At 46.2% G+C, this 20,638-nt stretch overlaps 2 protein-coding genes across 2 annotated transcripts in view; both read left to right on the top strand.

Annotated features, from left to right (window-relative positions):
* EFCAB2 (EF-hand calcium binding domain 2) overlaps positions 1 to 1,220 on the top strand; it is a 216,614-nt gene extending 215,394 nt beyond the window's left edge. The window contains exon 8 of the transcript XR_008529404.1: positions 1,135 to 1,220. The gene's annotated coding sequence lies outside the window, so the exon portion shown is untranslated. The remainder of the gene's footprint in view (positions 1 to 1,134) is intronic.
* KIF26B (kinesin family member 26B) overlaps positions 1 to 20,638 on the top strand; it is a 370,054-nt gene that overhangs the window by 141,687 nt on the left and 207,729 nt on the right. The window contains exon 3 of the mRNA XM_054576682.1: positions 1,135 to 1,671. Within this exon, the coding sequence (XP_054432657.1) occupies positions 1,135 to 1,671 (537 nt within the window). The remainder of the gene's footprint in view (positions 1 to 1,134; positions 1,672 to 20,638) is intronic.

Here is a 20,638-nt window from a genome sequence, read left to right as displayed (position 1 = left end):
AGAAGCCTTATCAATTATCTGCAACAACAGTTGAATCTCCAAAGTTCAACCAGGCCCCATATATGGCATAGTCACTCTGTCCATACAGACAGACACTCTACCTTCAGTCCCAATTTCCCTATAAATAGAGTCATGGAGATGGAAGGACCTATCAACAAAGATAGGCCATGGCCTTGTGTGACAGTCGACAGGCTCTGTGAGGCTAAGTAAGTTGTCCAAGGTCACACAGCTTATTCGCTGCAGAACTGAAACTAGAACCCAAATATTCTGATACCAAGTTAGCACACCTAGTGCTTATTTCTCAGTGCAACCCTGCATTTTTGGGGAGATTAAAGCAAAGTAAATGAAACAAACCCTCATTAATTTTCTGATTTCTTTTAGATATGGGCTAAAAGTTTTTAACAGTGCTTTTGAATGAAGTTTATGGGGAAAAGTAACTTGGACTGTTAGGGAGATGTTTTTATTCTAATCGATCGGGATACCAGATACACGGGATCAGGCACGGCCAGCTTGCCACAGAGCCAGGTCCAAAGAGTGGACCTGCAGGGTTCCCTGGGCTGCTGGACCTGGCTGGATCTCTGGTCTAGAGCCTGTGAGTTTCGTTTCCTGTCAATGGCACTTAGCACACAGTGCTAACGAGGTCAGGATTTTCTTAGACTAGAATCTCTGTTCGGGCCAAGGGCTCCATTGATTACCAACTTTCCGTGGTTCACAGGGGCCAGGGGCTATATTGCATTTGTCCAGAGTGACCGCATTCACCTGTCATGCCTGGACAAGTATCAGTGTCTATGCAATGCACCTTGGGAGGATCCAGGGATGGTTCTAATCCTTTAATAGACACAAGGAGAAGAATCTGGAATGTTCTTACTTGACTGGCCTGGCAAGGAGGATGCTTAGAAGTCTCTTTTTCTTTTTTTCAATTCTTTAAGTCTCCACGATAAAAATCTAGCATATGTCAAATATGGTTGTCATCTACAGGCTCTTCTGCCAGTATGGTGCTCGCTCCTGTTGGATGTCAGTCAAACTCTTTGAGTAAATCTGGGGCTTAACTTATATAGATCGGCCATCTGAATTGCACTTGCGAGGCTTGAGTTATAGGCTCTCTCTTTTTTTTTCTGCTTGTGTGTTTTCCAGGATCCTGCTTTCTCGGCTGTAATTCATGACAAGCTCCAGGTCCCCAACACCATCCGGAAGGCATGGAATGACAGGGACAACCGCTGTGACATTTGTGCCACACACCTGAACCAGCTGAAGCAGGAGGCCATCCAGATGGTGCTGACCTTGGAACAGGCAGCTGGCAGCGAGCACTACGACGGCTCGCCTGGCTCTCCCCCGCCCCTGCCCAGCACGCCCGCCCTGGTGGGGCCCCGGCATGTGGGTGGGCTCCCGCAGTCCAGGGATTGGGCCTTTGTGCCTGCCTCCTATGCCTCCTCCAACTACACAGCCTTTGTCACCAACAAGCATAACAGCAAACCCAACAGCCTTGGAGTCAGCAATGGGGCAGAGAAGAAGAGTGTGTCCCCAACCCATCAGGCCAAAGTCAGCCTCCAGATGGCCACCAGTCCCAGCAATGGGAACATCCTCAACTCAGTGGCCATCCAGGCTCACCAATACCTGGATGGCACCTGGTCCCTGTCAAGAACCAACGGGGTCACCCTGTACCCCTACCAGGTAAGTGGCCTCTGAGCAAGGATGAGCAGGGCTGGTTAGAGTCAAAGTGGAGACGTGGGTAGGTAATACTTCCTTTCTCCGCTCACTTTTTTGGGAGCTCCCCACCTCAGAGCCATGTCTCCATGTGGCCCCGGTGGCCCTTGCTATATAAAGATAAAACACATGAGGGACCAGTGATCCCTGATGGTGTGTGGCTTCCTTTCGTTGCTCTCACTGTCTGAAAGAGGCGTGGACTCCCTTCCTAACCCTCCCACCTTAATGGACCACGACCCTTTTCTGTTTGCAACCCCTCTTGAGTACTGTCATGATTACGTTGCCAACTGTGTTTTCCACTTTTGCCATTTTCTTTTTAGGCGTTGTTTAAATTAGCACATACTCCTAAGTTTTTCTACAGAGATAAGAGAGCAGGTCTTAAATCTGCCAAGGAATCTGACAAACTTCTCTTCACTTTTCTTGGCTGAGTTTTCTGTTGAATGAGGGTTGGGTTTATAGAATGTGTTCTCTGTGTGCCCTGCATCAGCTGAACGTGTTGACCGCCGCCGTGCAGTGGAGAGGTAGCCGTGGTCATGGAGTGTATTAGTCAGGGAAGGTAACTGGCATAACAAATGATCTCCGCTTACGTTTCACTCATACCTCTGTTATATCGGTGTGGGTGCACGGCCTTCCCCTGTAATGTAGCGACCCTGGTTCCTTTATCTACCTTGTCACCACTTTGCAGGGGCCTCAGAGCCTTCCGCCAGATCTTGCACAACCAGCCAGGAAATGAGGGGAGAGAGAGAGTGGAGGATCTCACAGGGGGGTTGCAGGGTGGGGGGGCCCGGCCTGGAAGGGGGGTATTTAACTTCCAGCTACATTCCAGTGGCAAGAATCCCGTCTCCTAGCCCCACCTTCCCTCAGGGGAGGCTGGGAAAGTCAATCTCTGCATGTGCCCAAGAGAAAAAAGAAACAAGTTGAGTGAACACATTGTATAGTTTTTGTTACATAGGGCAAAAGTACAGGGAAACATGAAATGAGTGAAATGAGGCTGATAAACTTCCTGGTAAATTTTCTAGAGTGTGAGAAGGACTATAGATGGTTTCTCTTGATATCCTGCAAAAAAGTTGGGAGCATGGATCATTACCTTAAGAAGTGAGCGTTCTTGGATTGCCAGAAGATGATTTACTGGGTGCTTTGTAGCTTACAAAAGAAAGTGCACACATCATTTTATTTAACCCCACGGGAGACCTGTGAGGAAGGCAGGGCAGACGTTAGATCTTTCTTAGAACCAAGACCAGCTCTCTCCTGCCCAGGAGAAGGGGTTTCCCTACCGTAGCTGCTTCCACCTTCTCGGCTGTCTCCTGTCCACGTCTCTTCCAGGGCTGGCTCCTTTGCGGACATGACACACCAAATAAAAGGACTCTTATTTTGACTTGCAGGGGCCTAGCTGCCACTTGGCTACTGGGCAGAATTTTCTGGGTGGTGGATGCAAACATAATGAGGAGCCAGTGGCCCCTGGGTGGGGCTTCCTAGTCTCGTGCTTCAACATGACCGCCCAGGCCAGGAACAGAATCGCTCCTTTCCATTGGTGGATCACATACTTCTTCTGTTTGCAATTGTAAAACCTGCTATTTGGAAAAGCACAAAAAGTAACACATGTCTGTCGTAAAATAAAAAATATACGAAAAAGTTTATGTAAGACTTTAAAAATCGCCATCACCCAGAAACAGACTATGTAACATTTGGGTCTATTTCTTCAAAGTCCATTGTACACCCACAATTTGTAAAGTTGTGATGACATTCGATTCTGTGGTCTGCTTTTCGCTTTAGAGTACCGGGTGCATTTTCCCCATGCCATTATATATTTTTCTAAAATAGGCTGTCTAATGGTAGCATAATATTACATTACATTAGTACTATCCGCTATAAAAATATGTCCTAGTTTATAGAACCAGGCATCAATTCATGGAGGTGAGGTTTTGCTACTATACATAAAATGCTCCGGTGCACACCCTTCCAGCCAGGTCATATTTTCAACACATCTCGGGTTGTGCTTGTCACGTATTCCTGTTACACAGTCGACTCCCATGTCACTGTCCAGGGCTGCCGGGCACCTGTAACGTGCAGGTGTTGGAGGACTCAGCTGCTACACAGCACAGGTGAGCAAAGACAAAAGAACTTGGGAGCGGTGCTTTCATATAAAATATTCAAACTGTTGTAAAAGAGTGTGTGTGGGGTGTGTGTGTGTGTGTGTGTGTGTGTGTGTGTGTGTGTGTGTGTGTGGTGGGGCAGGGGAAGCTACAGACGCTGCTGGAAGGAAGGTCAGGGGTTAGGGTGCATTTCTATTTGTGTGATAATTCTTTCTGCTTCTCCTCTCCTTCTTTCAGCTCAGATGAGAAAGGACTCCCTGTACAATAACAATGTATATTAAGCTCTAACCCAGCGCCAGGCACTATGCTAGCTGTCGGGTGGGGCTCCCGCTTCGGACTGGAAGCCCCGGTTGCTGTCCTGTGGCCCTCAGGGAATGAGGCAGGTGAACCTCCCATTGTAAGCCCGGGAGGTGCGTGCAAAGGTGGAGTGATGCCCAGACTGAGTTGGGGACACACAGAGGGGCTCCCAGTTCTGCCCACAGGGCAAGGGTGGGTTGCTGTGGCCTGAAGCCAGATACAAAAAATGATTCATGCAAGCCACCCACTTGAGATTGTCCTGCATCTGTTTGATTGCCTCTTTCCAACGCCAGGACAGCCTGATGCGTGCATTTCCCTCCAGTGATAGTTAACGGGATCAGAGGCAATCTCTCTGCGATAAAGAGATTTGGTGCCTGGCTGTGAATCAATGTTCCCGCGTCAGGGCGGTCATCCTGGTGCCCTGCAGCGGGGGCTCTGGGACTGGCCAGACTGGGTGTCTCCTGTTACAGACGTCGCCCTGCAGTAAATTTTCTGTAGTTCCCAGTCTCACCGGCCGGGCCGCGATGGTTGACTGCTCTGAAAGCCGACCTCGCTTTTCCTGCCCGCCCAGACCCCCACTTCCTTCCACGGGGGCAGATGGCCCTCTGGGTTAGTGCCAGGCTGAGCCCCAGGCCGGGGGGCATCTAGACTTTGTCATCACTAAGGGTTCCGGCTCCACACTCGCAGCCTGGAGCCGTTAGAAGCCAGAGAGAAAAGGACGCTGCTCTTCTGCCATTTGAGGAGGATAACAAAGATGGGGACAGGCTTTCTCCCAGTGAGCAGGGTGCATGGGTGATAGATGGACGGTCCTTCAGATCCGTCAGCCCCTATTACACACGTCACTGTGTAGCAATCTTCCATTAGCTTCCAAAGAAAGACTTTCCTTTATTAGTTTGCAGGCATTTGACACAATCTATGTACATACGAGAAAGCAGAAAATGTTCTAGAATTTCCATTTGTCTGCCTGAATTTTGACTGAGAAGACATGCCCGGATTAGTTCCTTGTGGTCAACCATCAATTAATGACCACTTTTTGAATGGCAGCTGCTTTTGCCCGATTTCCATCCATTATAATAAATAAACTGTAGGAGAAATTCTATACATATAACCCTCAGGCTCATAGAACGTTAGGATTCCAGTTCAGAATCACGGCATCCAGTTCTGTGGGTTGGCGGGAGATTTGGGGCCTGCCCCGCCCCCTCCAGCCCATGGCTCCACCAACTGTTGCATCTCAGCTTTGTAGCTTAACATCTTAGTCTGTTTTCTTACCTATGAAATCCTTACCTTATAAGATTATCATGGAAGACAGTTAAGGGAAAAATGAAACTATTTTATAAACGATAAGGGGTACCAATATTGATTGTCTATTTCAATGCCCCCATTTTCCAGAGAGCCCTGAGGGTGAGAGACACGAAGTTTCTTCAGACTTTGCCGAATCTTAGTCTGATCTCTTCTGCTCGATTACAGATTCATTGGGAATGAGGGTCCATTTTACTCTCCTGTCCCTCACCGCAGCTACCTTGTGCAGAAGTGGCTGCTCTTAGAGAACGCTTCAGTCTCAGGAAAATATGGAAGGGTTTTTCATGACTGGCCCTAGAGTTAGGGAAAAAATCCAGGCCAAGTAACCTAGCCAGACCCCAGGATTTTTGGTGGGGACCAACGGTTTGTTGGCTCCAAGCTAATCTTTAACGCAAAGTATCTTCATGGTACTCGATAAATCCTTGGATGCGGTGAATAGAATCCAGGTAGCATTTTGATGTCGCACTCAGCCCAGTGGCATTTGAAAGGGTAGAAGTACTTTGTTTCATAGGGTTTTGATAAATTGAACTTGTCGAGAAAATTCAAGATGTTAGATTAATCCGTAAGTAATAAATGCATGATGGGTCATTCGATGTGTGTTCCTTGAGTTTGTTCTAGTGGAGCTGATGTCCAAGGCACAATATATATCTGGACACTGCCCTCCCTGAGCTGCTTCTCAAGAAGGAGCAGGGTCCGGCGTTTGCAGTGGGTCCGGAGGGGAGAATTCCCATTCATGCTCTTTGCTCAGCCATCTGCCCCCTGAAATATGCAAAGTGCCCCTCCTGGGCCAGCCCTTGGTGCCAATTTGCTGCTGCTGCTGCGTGGCCAGAGCAATAGCAGAAGATGTCACAATTGGACAAGTGATGACATCAGAAAGGCTTTTTTCTTTCAGCATCATGGGTTTTTGTTTTCTCCTGTTTAGGGATGGTCACGGGAGTATTATTTATCTTTATGCTCAATGACAAACCATGAACACAAGAAAAGGAATCAGTTTGTATATGCAGTCCCGGACTGAGGATTTCTCAAGGAGGTGGTGCTCAGCCTGAAATTCCAACGGGGACATTGCATCCTATAGGCAGGACCACGGTTGGAAGGGAACACTCAAACTTCATCGGGAAATTTCAAAAATATTGTTTCTCTAGTCATTTACTTGGTGTGGTAGGCTGAATAAGGGCCCCCCAAAGACCCTCGTGTCCTGATTCCCAGAATCTGTGGATAGTAAAAGGGATGTTTGGCAGATGTGATTAAGTTAAGGATTTTGAAATGAGGAGATCATCCTGGATTAGCTGGGTGAGTCCAAAATAACCATAAAGGTCCTTATAGCGGACATGCAGGAAGATCAGAGAGAGAGAAAGGCAGTGTAAGGACAAAAGCCGAGATCAGGAAAGAGCCGAGATCAGGAAAGAACCGAGATGCTATGCTGCTTGCTGGCTTTGAAGATGGAGGAAGGGGCCAGCAGCCGAGGACTGATGGCAGCCTCGAGACACTGGAGAAGTCAAGGAATCAGGGCGTCTCCTGGAGCCTCCACAACCAGCTCTTGCAGACCCATGTTAGATTTCTGACCTCTGGAACTTCAGAGAGTAGAAAATAAATTTGCATGATGTTAAGCTGCTAAATTTGTGGTAACCTGTTTCAGCAGCAACGGGAAACTCATACACGTGGTAAGCATTTGGTAGCTGAAGAGCCTGGTAGGAGAAGCTAGGTGAGGCTTACAGACCAAGAAGTCGCTGCAGAAACCTGCAGTACAGCCAAGCACATGGGCTGCTCCTTTCGCCCAACAAACTGCATTACCCGCTGGATCAGGCAGCACATTAGCAAGTCAGGTTATTTCATCTGGGTGCCTCCGCAGAATGAGAGGTTACTCATCCTGCACGGCTGGTGTTCAGTCGTCTCAGATTCCCCTATTGTTACAGCATCATAATAACAAGCACACCACAGCCACTCTGCATGGGTAGCTAGTAATTAGCGTTATGTAAGTCTCTCATACTGTTGGAACCGCAGCAGACGCTCCAGTCGGGGGGTAGGGGGCATGGGGAGATTTGCCCGTGTGCAGAAGGAAGCCCATCTTCCCTCCGGGGTCTCCTGACCTGACACAATGGGCTTTCACAGAACTGCCCCGGTGGGTGCTCTTACTGTCATGAAGCTCCAGAGCCTTGGAAAGCACATGGAAAACTAGAGCACAGTGTTAGTTGGATCATTTTTTGTTTAAATCCTTGCTTGAGGATATGTTGATTGATTTTAGAGAGACATTGATGTGAAAGAGGAACATTGATCTGTTGCTTCCTGTATGTGCCCCAACAGGGGACTGAACCTGCAACTTAGGTATGTGCCGTGACTGGGAGTGGATCCTACAACCTTTTGCTGTACGGGACCGTGCTCCCACCAACTGAGCCACCTGGCCAGGGCTAGTTGGATTGTTTTTAGAGTTGGTAGGCAGAAGGCAGCCACTGGAGGTTTTGGAGCAGGATAATGGGAACATTTCCTTGCTTGGCAGCGGGGCTTCTCAACCTTGGGTGCCCACTAGAATCCCCTGGGAGTGTATAAAAAAATACCAGTGCCTCAGGCACATCTCAGACCAGTCCAGTCAGAGTACCTGGGGGTGGGATGCAGGCCTTGGCCCCTTCCCGTGGGCCAAGAACCAGAGCTTTGGGGAGCCGGTCAGAGATGAGGTTCTCGAGCTGTAGACTTTCAGTCATCTTTCGTCTCCGGTAGCTCCCCACACCCTCTCTTATTTGAGCCGTCCTCCCCCGTTTTGGTTTCTTTATAGAGTTGGGGGAAAGAGCTAAGGGATCCCCTCTGTCCACTGTGAGCTGGCTAAGGGGTCACGACAGCTACTGTTTGGTTTTTTTTTTAAGACAAAGCAAATTTTTTTAAAAAGTGCAGGGCTGATATTTATCGATGATTTTATCACATCTGGAACAATGAGGGGCTAGATGTGGGGGTCACGCTAGATTTGCTGCTCATGTACCAGAGAAACACCCAGCTTCCTGCTCATTGTGTGACCCCTAGCAGTCGTCTTAAGAGCTACGTGTCTGTGTTTTCTCCCCTGGAGAGTTTCAGAGCTGTTGAGGGCGTTGCACAGGACAGTGTACATTGAATACTTAGCACCGTGTCTGATACTTTGTGACCCCCCCAGTTAAGTCACTGTGAGTCAACTCAGGTTCACAGGGCTCAAGACAGAGAGGAGTCAGGGCCCTCTTTCCCAGGATAAAAACCAGTGGTAGATGAGAAAGCAAGAGTAAAACCATAAAATGAGTATCAAGCACATGGAATGAAAGTTACCCAGCAACTTGGAAAACACCAGCCACCTCTTCAGGTAACCAGAGACCAGCTTCCCGTAGGTGTGCTTGGCCTTACAGGACGTGGTTAGAGTCTAAATAAAATGAGTAAGTTGATGAAATATTGAAAGGCTCACGGACCAATTTTTCTTCTTATTTGAGGATCTTTTTTTAAGGGAGGATGGGAGGCAAAATGCAGACTAGAACCATTTAAAATTCTACAGAATGGTAGAGAGTGTAGATGATGTGTGGTGGAATTGTGCACCTGAAACCTACATAATTTTGTGAGCCAGTTTTACACCCAATAAATTTGATAAAAAGAGAAATAAACAAAATACAAAAAAAAATCTGAAAGAGTAAAACCTCATTATTAGGAGTTAATTGAAATATCAGGTAATGTGGCCTATATCATGATTCTTCTTGAAGGGGCACTTTGGAAGAGTTCTTAGGTCTTTCATTGCTTTATTTACTTATGGTAAAATAAATAGTTCCATGTTTTACTTGCCTATGGTAAAATAGTTCTATATTTTACCTGCCTATGATAACACATAATTATAATACATTAGCTTTATTATTTGCTTATATCTGTATTTATAAAATCCAGATACTTTTAAAAATACGATATAATTGGCAATCTTCAGTAATTAGAAAATTAAAGCCTCCTTCTTACCTACCCCACCCCAGGCATACACCTAATTAATTTCCATATGAGATTTTACTGTGGTAACAGTCTTTAGCATGACGAATTAGCATGCTTCCATCTTATAGGGGTATGCGTGAGAATTAGGTAATGAATCATATATTTCATATGCCTAAGTCATTTCCAGGGAGTAATTGAGGTGTTTAGGAAGCATATTAGTCACCATTTTTAGGACTCTGGAGGCAATTTAAGGCGTTACTAGTGCCCCAATGCCAGTGGCCTCAAAGCGTTAACACACCCTTCCAGCAGCTGGTCTGAGCGCCTGGGAATAACTGAGACACGGGGGAGAAAGAAGGGACCCTGTGAAAAGCAAGCAGCAGCTGTCATATCTACATTCAAGACTACGACCAGGAGTTTGGGGATCGCATAGCCCATGGGAGCCAACTTGGCCGGGTCCAGCACCTCGGCCAGGCTGGCTTCCCGCGGTCCCGCCGGTGTCGGCTGTGAGGCAGCATCGGTGGGAAGACTGAACCATTCTCAAAGGGAGCACGTGCACGTGCTCTGGATTACAGATGTCGGACCGAGGCCCAGCAACATCAGGGGACCTGCCCAAGGTCACACAGCGAGGACACGCCAGATCTGGGCTTCCAGCACAGCCCCCGGGCCCTTGCCCCCACTCCCCAGCGCCTCCGACCGGTCAGGCGTGCGGCCGGCCTGGGGACGGCCGCCCGCAGTGCCCTCTGCCAACATTGCTCTGGGTGATTCTGTGCAGGAGCGTTTCCAAGTCAGGTTTCACGTTGTGTCACTCTGCGTGGTTGTGCAGAAATAAATGCCCTGTGTGACATCTTCTCATTGGGCGGTGGGGTGGGGGGCGCTGTGGGGACAAAGCTTGAGACAAACATGGGCCAACCTCCCCCACCAAAAAAAAAAACCCCTCTAAAAACCTGTGTTAGCAAGCTGCCATCTAGTGAGACACACTTTAGCTTCCTGAAACAGGGCCATTTCCTCATCAATAATATGGTCTTTTTAAAATGAAACCGACTGGGGTAGCATTGGTTAGTAGCATAAATTTCAGGCGTACAACAGTGTAATGCGACATCTGTGTACACTACTGTGTGCTCACTACACCATGTGGTCTTAAATTCTGCCGAGTCCATTAGCAGGTCAGAGAGGGACAGGGGAGTGGAGGCGTGAAAATTCACATCCACAAATGGGTGGAAAAGATGCGGGGTGGGAGCTGAGGTTTTCTGGAACAAGTGAGGAGCGGAAAGTGCTTTCTGCTCTTTAGAAGCCTTACCAGGTGGTGACGCACCAACTTCTTCCTGAACATGCGCCTGGCTTGTGCAGACTTGACAGGGAATGTGTCACCATGGCAATTGCCTCTACTTGGGGAAGGCTGGGGAGATGACACAGCGCTGAGAACTACAGCTCTTCATTCCGTCTCCACGTCTACCGCTGACACTGTGGCCCGTCCGTCCGCAAAGAGAAGTGGCCAAGGTCCCCGAGGGCACTCAGCTTTGTCAGCCTGTGAGCGGATGGACACCTTTGAGTTTTTCACTGTGCTCATCCTCATCTGGTTTTGTCTGTTTCCAAAGTTACCGAATTCACTGCCTCTCCACTCTGGGAGCCCCACGTGAGTGTCATACATTTGGTCTCATAGCAGTAACAATGGTCATTACAGCGAATACCTGCTGGGTGCTCAGTAGATGGCAGGCATTGTGCTTAGTGCTGTGCAGTAACTCAGTTAAGCTTCTTACCTATCCCAGGCAGCAAGCAGATCATCGTTCTCGTTGTAAAGATGAGGAATCTGAGGTGCAGGTTCATGTCAATAAACCTACCTGCGCAGAGGAATTCCACATTTTGGGAGCTGAAAAATTTGATCAGCCAGTGTTTTATTGAGCATTTCCTTAGTTGTTTGCTAGAATTAAGCAGTTGGGTAGCTAGCATTTCTACGTTTATAACGATACAAGTTGGTTTGATGTTAATAGTAAACAATAGGATGTTCTGGCTTTATCTGACCATGTCGCAGTTTCTGTCCTTATGATTGTTCATATTTAGTCCATGGCCCCCAGTCTTCATTCTTCCACACGTATCTTCTCTCTCCTTCTTCTTCTTCTTAAGTTACACAATAGCCTCGTGAGATTTCTAAGGCTTAATTACTTAGCTTATAAATTATTCATACTTTCCCCCTCATTTCTACCCCCATAGTCTGAATTTACCACAGTTTATCTGCATCTCTGAGAATGGGTGGACAAAGGAAATGAAAGGCTTTGAATGGAAATCAGTTGATGTTATTATTTGTTAGCAATTTATACAAAAGCTTTGGCAGAAATGGCAATGAGAACGAAAACAAAGTAATTAAAAAGTAAGTCACTTATTTAAACATTACAAGCCTTTCAACCTCTCCTAAATAGCTAACTTCGAACTATATAATAGGAAAAGTGGAAAAGGAACCAATGCAGCATTTGGGGTTAATTGATGTAAATGTATTAATTACAGTAACCATTAAATGTTTTATAAGGTATGTATGTTACTAGCATAATATCTATATAAACATCTACTGATCACACTTACGATAAACATACAATGTTTATTAAGCTCTTGCTAGAGTACTGTTCCATCCCAGCGCCCTTGTTATAACTAGGAAGGCGCCCTGGGGAAAGACGCATAAGACGGGAAGAGCAGCTACACGAAGGCACGAAGGTGTCCTGGAGCTGGTGTCAGGAGCTGGGGAAGAAGCAGGAGACGAAAGTGGAGGAGTGAATACAGGCGGAGCGTGGCCTTGATCCCTGAGCCACGTCCAAGCGCCTGGTAATGCGGTGATGAGAAACCACGTGTCAGCGATTTGCAACCACCTTCATCTCCTGGCAAACACAAACTAATTACTAAAATTCTGCAGCACACCCAAAAATGTATTTTTTGCCAGTCTGACAAAAAGTAGGTATAATTTTGATTGATTTACAAGAAAGTCATAATAGTAATTACCTACTCTTTATGCTCCAAAGTGAGTTTTTAAAAAATAAGGTGCCTATACTTGTATATAAAGATTTCCAGTACCAAGAATTAACCAATCAAATGCAACCTTATACAATATGACCCATAAGATGCAACTCTCTATTATATGACCTATGTACGTATTTATGATTTGAGACAGGCCATTCCTTCTGGACGGCTATTGTGTTGGCTGTTGTCATTTTTTAAAATCTGACAATCTAAGGGAAAAGAGACCAGTGCCCCTAACTAACTACTCAGGTATTGCACGTTCTAAACATTCTTGCGACACGCCAGTGGAAACTCGCCGCCACGCGTGGCTCTGAGGCAGCCGGGTGTTGGGTAGTGGGAACACGCTGCCCTGCGCTGGGAGTGAAGAGGCCCGGAGAAGGCGACGGTGGGGCATGGCCGGGGGGGGGGGGGCGGGGATGACAGAACCCCTCTTCAGTGTTCGAATACAGCCCAACGGCCTGAGGGTGGGCGGGCGGTGGGGCAAAGGGGGCAGCTGCAGATGCCCTGGCCCGTGGGTTGGGTGCTCTGTGGGTGGTGAGCGGTTATGCAGTTCAGGGAAGGTGTGAAGGGGGACGCCGCGGGCAGAGGCGAGGAAAGTTCAGGATTGAACACGCAGGAGACGGGTGCGATGGGAGTCAGGAGGGTTGGAGACAAGGCTGCCCTGAGTATAGGAGGCGGGGACAGATGAGGCCAGACGGCTAAAGGAGCGTCTGCAGCGAATTCTTCTGGAACCCGGCTTTTCTGGCTCTGGTTCAATGTTTCCTGCGCCCTGTCCTGCCGTCTTGGCAATACCTAGGCACGCGAAGCAGCGTCACCGTGTTATAACCGCACTGTGTAAAGTCACTCATTTATGCATCCATTCAGCAAACATTTTTTTGAGCCCCGCATTGTCCTAGTTTCTGGTGACACAGAGCACAGTGCTTTAGATACGTGAGGTGAGACTTCGCCTATTACCAGCGTGTCTGGGTGCCGGAAGCCAGTGCAGGGTGATGGGCCGTTTTACTTGTCTCTCCTTCCCCGGCACCAGTGTGGGGGGCGTGGGGGTGCAGGGCAGCCAGTGGTGTGTTTAAGGAGTGACACAGAAGGACTCCGTGCCCCAATGGTGGGCGGGAGCTACGCCCCGCACTGCCTGGCTGTGGGCTCCGGGCTGGGTTGCAGCTCTAGGGAGCCGACCTTTGACCACCCACCAGCAGAAGAATCTTGCCCCCCACCCCCTGCCCTGCTCTTGGTGTCTGTAAACACTGCAAGGGTCATAGAGATCCACTGACCTGGCTTTGAGACCTGCATTAGCACTGCTTCCGCCTGGAGACAACCGCCTTTTTAAAGTCATCCATTGATAAGATAGGTGATGAATAACTGCATCAGCTTAGCCTAGGACAAATGTCACCACTCAGACTCCGATCCTGGGAGGAGAGAAAGAATTCCGCTGAAGAACATATTTCAAGTCAGAAGGGTCATTCATTCAGTGCGTTGCGACGCCCGCTGCATGCCAGGTGCCGGGTGCTGGCCGGTAAAAAGGAGCAGCTTAGTCCCTCTCAGGGCTGTCCCTGAGCGCGGCCCTGATGCGGGTCACACTGGGGCCAGTGCTGGACAAGCCCAGATGGCCTGCTGGGGGAAATAGGGCGGAAGCCAGATACAGAGTCCATCCAGGTTGCAGGAAAAAGGCAGTTTAATGTTGGTTATTTACATAGCTATGGGTTAGATGAACTTTTATATAAACAGTAATCCAGAAATAAAGAGTAAATATTGGATTAATGGATGAAGGAGAGGAGCCTAGCTCTTTTTTTAAAAAAAATTATTGATTTTTTTTTTTTTTAGAGAAGAAGGAAGAGAGAGGGAGAGAATGTTGTATTGATGCACTCATTCATTGGTTGATTCTTGTATGTGAACTCAGTCAGCAGCTGAGTTCAAGTTCTACTCTTCTCCTTCATCTGCTTCGCTCAGCCTCTCGTCATTCTCCCAGGAAACGGTCCGGGTCCTGGAATGCACTTACCAACTTGGGTTTAATATGTACTTGTTTTTCCGAGGCCAGAATAGGCCATTCTGAAACCTTGAGGGAAAAAGTCATGCTCTCTCCCTGGCGATCCTTTGGTGCCCCTCTCACGAGACTGGAGGTGCTTTCAGCTGCGACATCGAGACTCTTGTGACTGGAATGTTCTGGCACATGAAGTTCACACTTAGTATCTGGTGAGAATTAATTTTCAAGGAGAAAAGCCAATGATGAACATTTTAGTAGTTTTGTTGTAGTATAAGAAAAGCACTTTTTAAGATTTACATACTAACTTTCTTTCTGGAGTGATACTTTTTTTCCATAAAGCTATGTATTAAATATCCTTTCTTTTATTTAAAAAAATTTTTATTGTTCAATTACAGTTTTCCCCTCCCCCCCCATTATGGATTGATTCTTTTTGAAAGAGTAGAAAAGTATATAAAGTAGACTGAAAATATTTTGCCTTGAAAAAAAAAGGCTAAAATGACTACTAGAATTATGTACTTGTAATTATTGATTTTAAAACAGCTACTTTAAGGGCCTGGTCACATAAGTGTCCCCCTCCGGATTTGCCCAGCTTTGCTCCTTTTTTTCTCGTCTTGCACATACGATGCTGTTAGCGTTTATTACCGTGTTTGAAAACTGCCAGGATAACAACTATGTTAATTAACCCGGTCCAATGTGTTCTCGCCAGAGACAGGAGCGTGACTGAGTAGGACCCCTTCCTCCCCATCTGCTTCCACCTTCCGGAGCGAGGAGTGAGACTAAGTCATCGTGGAGAGATGCTGCCTGCCCGTTCTCCGTGGGGGAGTGGGGTGCAGTCCTCCCGTCCTATCCCTTTTGTCACTGTCACAAGTCTGACCTTTACGTTCATTTTGTCTGGGATTGTGTTTCTGCTTGGAAAGCTGCTGGAAGTCTGTGAATATCCTCGGAGGGACGCTGTCCCATAGTGGGTTGGCTCTGAGCTTTGGGCCTGCCCACAGAACAGCCTCTTTGGGGGTTGACATGTACTCATGTCCCATGTATGCCTCTCTCCTCTAAGGTGACTCCGAGGCAGCGAGCATTGGAGAGGACAGATGGTGGCCCTTGGGCTGTAGCGCCAGCCATGAAGTTAGACTTGCGTCAGCAGGAGAGCTCAGTCCGAGGGATGTCGTTCCTTCTCGGAAGGGAGGAGAAAGTCAGTTTCTGGTGCATCTAGGACTCCATAACTCAAGGGCCACACTGTGCCCACTCTCAAAAGCACGTCTTTGCGCGCACACATTCACATGTGCACGGACACATGGCTCTCCTGGCACAACGGGAAAAAGTTCCGATTTATCTCCCTTTATTACAAGAATTGGCTGACAAAGAGCTGGCTATGAGGCTGCAAGATTAATGGTACATCGCCCTCAGTTTTATCTGAAGAGCCTCGAAATGTTATGAAGCTCTCAAGCTCATGAGGACAGAATCCAGTTTTCCAAAATTTGAGCCTTTGGCTGAAAGGTCAAATTTTATCACTGGGAAACCAACTCTGTCAATATTTTCCTCTAAGGGGCAAGCCCTTGTATTCACTTTTGGGAAAATATCTGCAAATACTCAGATCTGAATAACCGTGCTTTATTTTTTCAAGGGGAAGAAAAAGGCCAGTAACTTGCATGCGAACATTTGCTCGGTGTTTTCCCTTGAGACGGCCGCCACACGCCACTTAGTACCTCACGTTTCTGCACACGTTTCTAGATTTAATAAAACGAATAATTTTTATTGCTTATTCAAGGACATTCTTAAGTGCAGATGACCTTTTTAGGAAAAGCCCTCCAAATGCATAACAATGAAGGCTACATTGACAGAGTTGGTTTACCAACGATAAAATTTGAGCTTTTATTTGGAGGCTCAAATTTTGGAAAACTTGATTCTGCCATCGTGAACCTGAAAGCTTCCAAACAGTTAGAGGCTTTTCTGATAACGTTAGTGGTGACATTAACAAATGTGATTTTTTTTGATATTGTATAATGAAATATATCAACATCTAGAAAATATGTATAACTCAGTAAACCAGTATTTTCCAAATGACCTGCATATTACGTTACAGAATCATGCAGCCTAATATCCATTCAAGGTGCCCTAATGGATTTTAGTGCAGTGGACTTCTGGATGTTTATTAATGTAGTTTCAGGTTGCTCATTTCAATGAAACTTTAAGAAACTGCCACTTGTCTATTTTTAGTACAGTATCAAAGAAGAATCTCCACAAGTACCTGAAAAGATTATTAAAAGAGTCTTACATTTATGAGCCATCTATCTGTATGAGGCTGAATTTTCTCCACCTAGTCAACTGAAACAACGTATCCAGACATAATAAGCCACGTAACTGAAAAGATATATAAGCCAGGCATTAAAAAGAGTTGTGAAAACATAAAACAAAGTCAACCCTTTGATTAATTTTTTTATTTGGGAAAATATAGTTCACAAAAAATGTTATTTGTGTCAAATATAATGGGCTTATTGTTTTAAAATAAAAGATTATTAAATGTATACTATAATATATTAATAAATATGTATATTTATATAAAGTTTTAGTTTTACTGCTAAAATGGTGAATATCAATAGATTTAAGAGAAAGCAATCAGTCCACGCAGGTGCAGGTCAGGCGGATGAGGGGAAGAATAATTAAGATGAAATGATCATTACAGCTAATATGTTTGAATTTTGAAGGCAGAGTTACAGAACACAGAGGAGAGTTTGGGGCTGATTTAGTGATAAATAGAGAGAAGACTAAGCAAACTGAAAAACAAAAAATATTGTACAATAAAAGAAAAGGTCTTTGGGGTCCTCAGCATGTTCAGATTGTAAAGCTTCATAATTATGTCGTGAGATTTACATTATTACCCTTTATTCACCCACCACACTGTAGCCCAGGGAGGCCGGCCAGGTGATACCAGGGGCAAAGCACCAAATGTAGAGGCAGACGGCTTTGACCTTTGGATCCTTCCTGACCACGTCTGGCTCCGTGGCCTCTGGCGAATTTCTCTGAGCCTCAGCTTCAGTTTCTGAATCTGTGGAACAGGAGAAACAATTTCTACCTGGCAGGATTGCTGTAAAAATTAACGACTGCGACAGTGTGCCCTCCTAAACCATATCCGACCGAAAGCTGGGTTTCCTGGGTAGGCACCTCTGTAGCCTCTTTCTATATTTCAGCAAGGTGGTGACATCTTTGGCTGGGGTTCTTATTTTTATAACACAATACTGACTTTACCTTTTGTTTATCTGGTCTCTGAAATTTATGAAGCCACTTAATCAAGGACAGAGGATCAGTACGCTTCAGACTCTCCCAGGAGAGTGTAATCTCCAATCTTCTTCTCTCCGGGGCGCAGGATCCCAGGGGAGGAGACGTTTGGTTGAGGGTCAGTGATTTAAAGTACAGCTAACAAATTGTCCAGCTATTCAAGTTACTTCCTGGAGTCAGGTTAAAATCCTGAAGAAGATATTTACATATTTGGACCAAGTCAACGTAACCCTGTTCATCGCCCACTCTACACGTGTCTTGATCTTTTACCTTTAAAGCTTTCATTGGAAATTACTATGAGGACCAACAGTTTTCATTTCGCTTCAGCCTTCGCTGTGACTTTTGCGTAGAGAATTTTGAGTATCCATTACATGGCTCAATTTCCCCAGTGTACAATGCCCATCCTACACGAGACATCTGTCCTTGGTACAGGGAACGACCTTGTCTTTTCTGAGGAACTGGTCTGCTTAATCCTCTGAATACAGAGCTGCAAAACTCATAGTGTCTCCCTGTTTACCTTTGTGGCAGGAACATTAGAATCAAGTTTTAAAATCAATCCTAAGCTCTCCTCTCGACACTGTTTTCCACATGATCATATCCATTTTATTAATTTCCTTGTATTTGCCTTTTTAAAAAAAGGATAAATCCTTTTATAAATTGTGGAGTGCGGGGCTTGGTTATGGAAATTGCAGGATTTTAGGCTGGACAAGAGGAGTCTGGGGAGCATGAAAGTGTCATTAAGTGTTTGAGATGCTGGATTTTGGATGAGACAGTGGACGTGATTTTTGCTGCTCCTGAGGATAGAAGAGCCAGTGTGTAGATTTTCCGTTAATGGATTCGCTCATTCATTCCAAAGCTCTTTGTTGTGTGCTTCCTGTCATGGCACTGTGGACAGGGGCCAATGAGGAAAACAAGTTTCCTGCTCTCAATTCTTCCTTCTGATGCACACAGTTTTTGGCTGACTGCAACAGAGAAGTTTCTAACAATCAGTTTTCCAAGGTGGTCTAATGTACAGTGTTGTCTCGCAAGGTAGGGAGCTTCCCATCTCTGAGGACCCCCGAAGGGGCTGCATGCCCAGGCACCCTGGAAGGTACCCCTGCACCAGGGGAGAGGGAGGATTTGTTGACTTCTAAGGTTCAGCTCTGCTCTGCTTCCACGGTTCTCTTTCACTTGGAGGTTTTCATATTAAACTGGAGGATTAGGTTGCGTTCCGAGATGGGGGAGGAGAAGGCTGTAAAAATGCCTTCACACACCTGCCTCTTGACTCTGTGACCCAGGATGTCCCCACCAGTACCTTGACCCCTCGATGGTCCTGGCTGCTGCTGGTGGCAGTGGTGGCAGCCAGGGTTCCAAGGAGCCTGTGGTCATTTCCTTACGGGGAGCCTTATCAACTGCTCGAGCCATTGTAAGGACCGCTTTAATCAGCCGTGAGAATGAGTGCAGGAGACAGAAACCTGGACCAGTGCCGAGACCTGGTGACCGCAGACCACAGCCCCCTCTTTTACGTGTGGAGGAGTCAGGAAGAGGGACGGGCGCCCGCAGCGAGAGCCGGGGGCGGGTCGAGGGGAGGTGAGCCCGGCACCAGATGGGAGACAGGCCATTCCTTCACATCTTCTGCAGTCAGGTCCAGAGACTTTCGGAACCACTTGAGAGTAAGATGCATGAGCCTTTACGCCTAAATACTTCATGTGTATTTATTTCCTAGGAAATGGGATATTCTTTAGTGTGGTCAGAGTGCACTATCAACGTCAATAAAACTAGCATTGAGAAATGACTTTACACTATCTACTGAATATTCCATTTTTTTCCTCAGTTGACCCAATAATGTCCTTTATAGCATTGTTTCTTTTCTAGTGCAGAGCTCTGTCTAGGATTGGTAGCAATTTGTTGCTATGTCTTTTTCTGAAGATCTTTCAACAGTAACATGATTACAGTTAATTGGTCCTTTTAGTGGCTTATTCTAAATCTTTAGATAAAAAGACTTCTAATCTTAGGGTATATTTAACTGACCACCGCCCTTCTGTTCACTTGAAAACCAAGGCTACATTCTTGGGATCCAAATGTGCTTCCGCGCTACAGGAAATGTTTTCACGTGAGCAGTGGAGGGGTGGGCGTAAGGAACTTCAAGTGTGCACGTTAGACAGGGCTGACTTTCCTTGAACATTATACAAAACACACAAAAACGGATTGTAAACTTTGAGATTGTTCTCCATTCCCTTGTTGTCTGTCCAACTTACAGCCAAGAGGCCGCGCTTCATCCTTGAGAAAAAAAATCATTTTGAGATTCTTTTTAAAACTTTGACACAGCACACTCGTATGAATTTGGAAACAGATAAAAAATATCTTTACATTTACTCAGAGCCCTGTGTCAGCACTTTTACGTACTGGGTGAGTCAATAGCAGAGACACGTGATAATTAAGCGTTTCTATGCTTGCAGTGTTTTGGTTCGCTCAGGAAAGGGTGTGCTCAGCAATTTTGGTCTCTGCCCTTCAGAACAACTTGTTTAACACACGTCGGTATGCACTGCTACACATAATAACACATCGAGCAAAAAGTATGCAACACATTACACAGACTTAGAATCATGGGGATGATTTTTCAGATGGCAACATTTAACCCTGGGCAAATGGAATTATTTGCCAAAACATACTTTAAAGAAATCAGAATATAATACTGGCTTTTTTACTTATTTCCTCACTTTCCAAATGCCCTATGTGAGTGTCTTCTTTAGTATCTACCCTAAGAATCAGAGGGATGGTGGATAGAGAAGATACCGATTTTTTTTAAAGCTATAGAAATCTGGCTACACAGCTTCTTTGGGAAAAAAAAAAAGGAAATGGAAAAAAATCTGGCTTCTCATTTTTCAAGAGGATGGTTGTGTGTAGAAGAGACTTCACGGTGGCCCATGTGTAGGAGGCTGCAGAGGCCCTGATTGGCTGGGAGAGAGGTCAGACGGGTCACTTTCTAACTTACCTCCGGTAACTCTTCACGCAGACTTCTTTTTGCCTTCCGCAAGTGTTCCTCCTTTTCACCTAGTTTAGTTTTCCTTTACTTTTTTTTTTACTATGAATC

Source organism: Pteronotus mesoamericanus, unplaced genomic scaffold (genome assembly GCF_021234165.1).
Source record: "Pteronotus mesoamericanus isolate MK-2021 breed Mesoamerican mustached bat unplaced genomic scaffold, CSHL_Meso_final contig_347, whole genome shotgun sequence".
Taxonomy (NCBI): Eukaryota; Metazoa; Chordata; class Mammalia; order Chiroptera; family Mormoopidae; genus Pteronotus; species Pteronotus mesoamericanus.
This window is presented reverse-complemented; position numbering and strand designations above follow the sequence as displayed.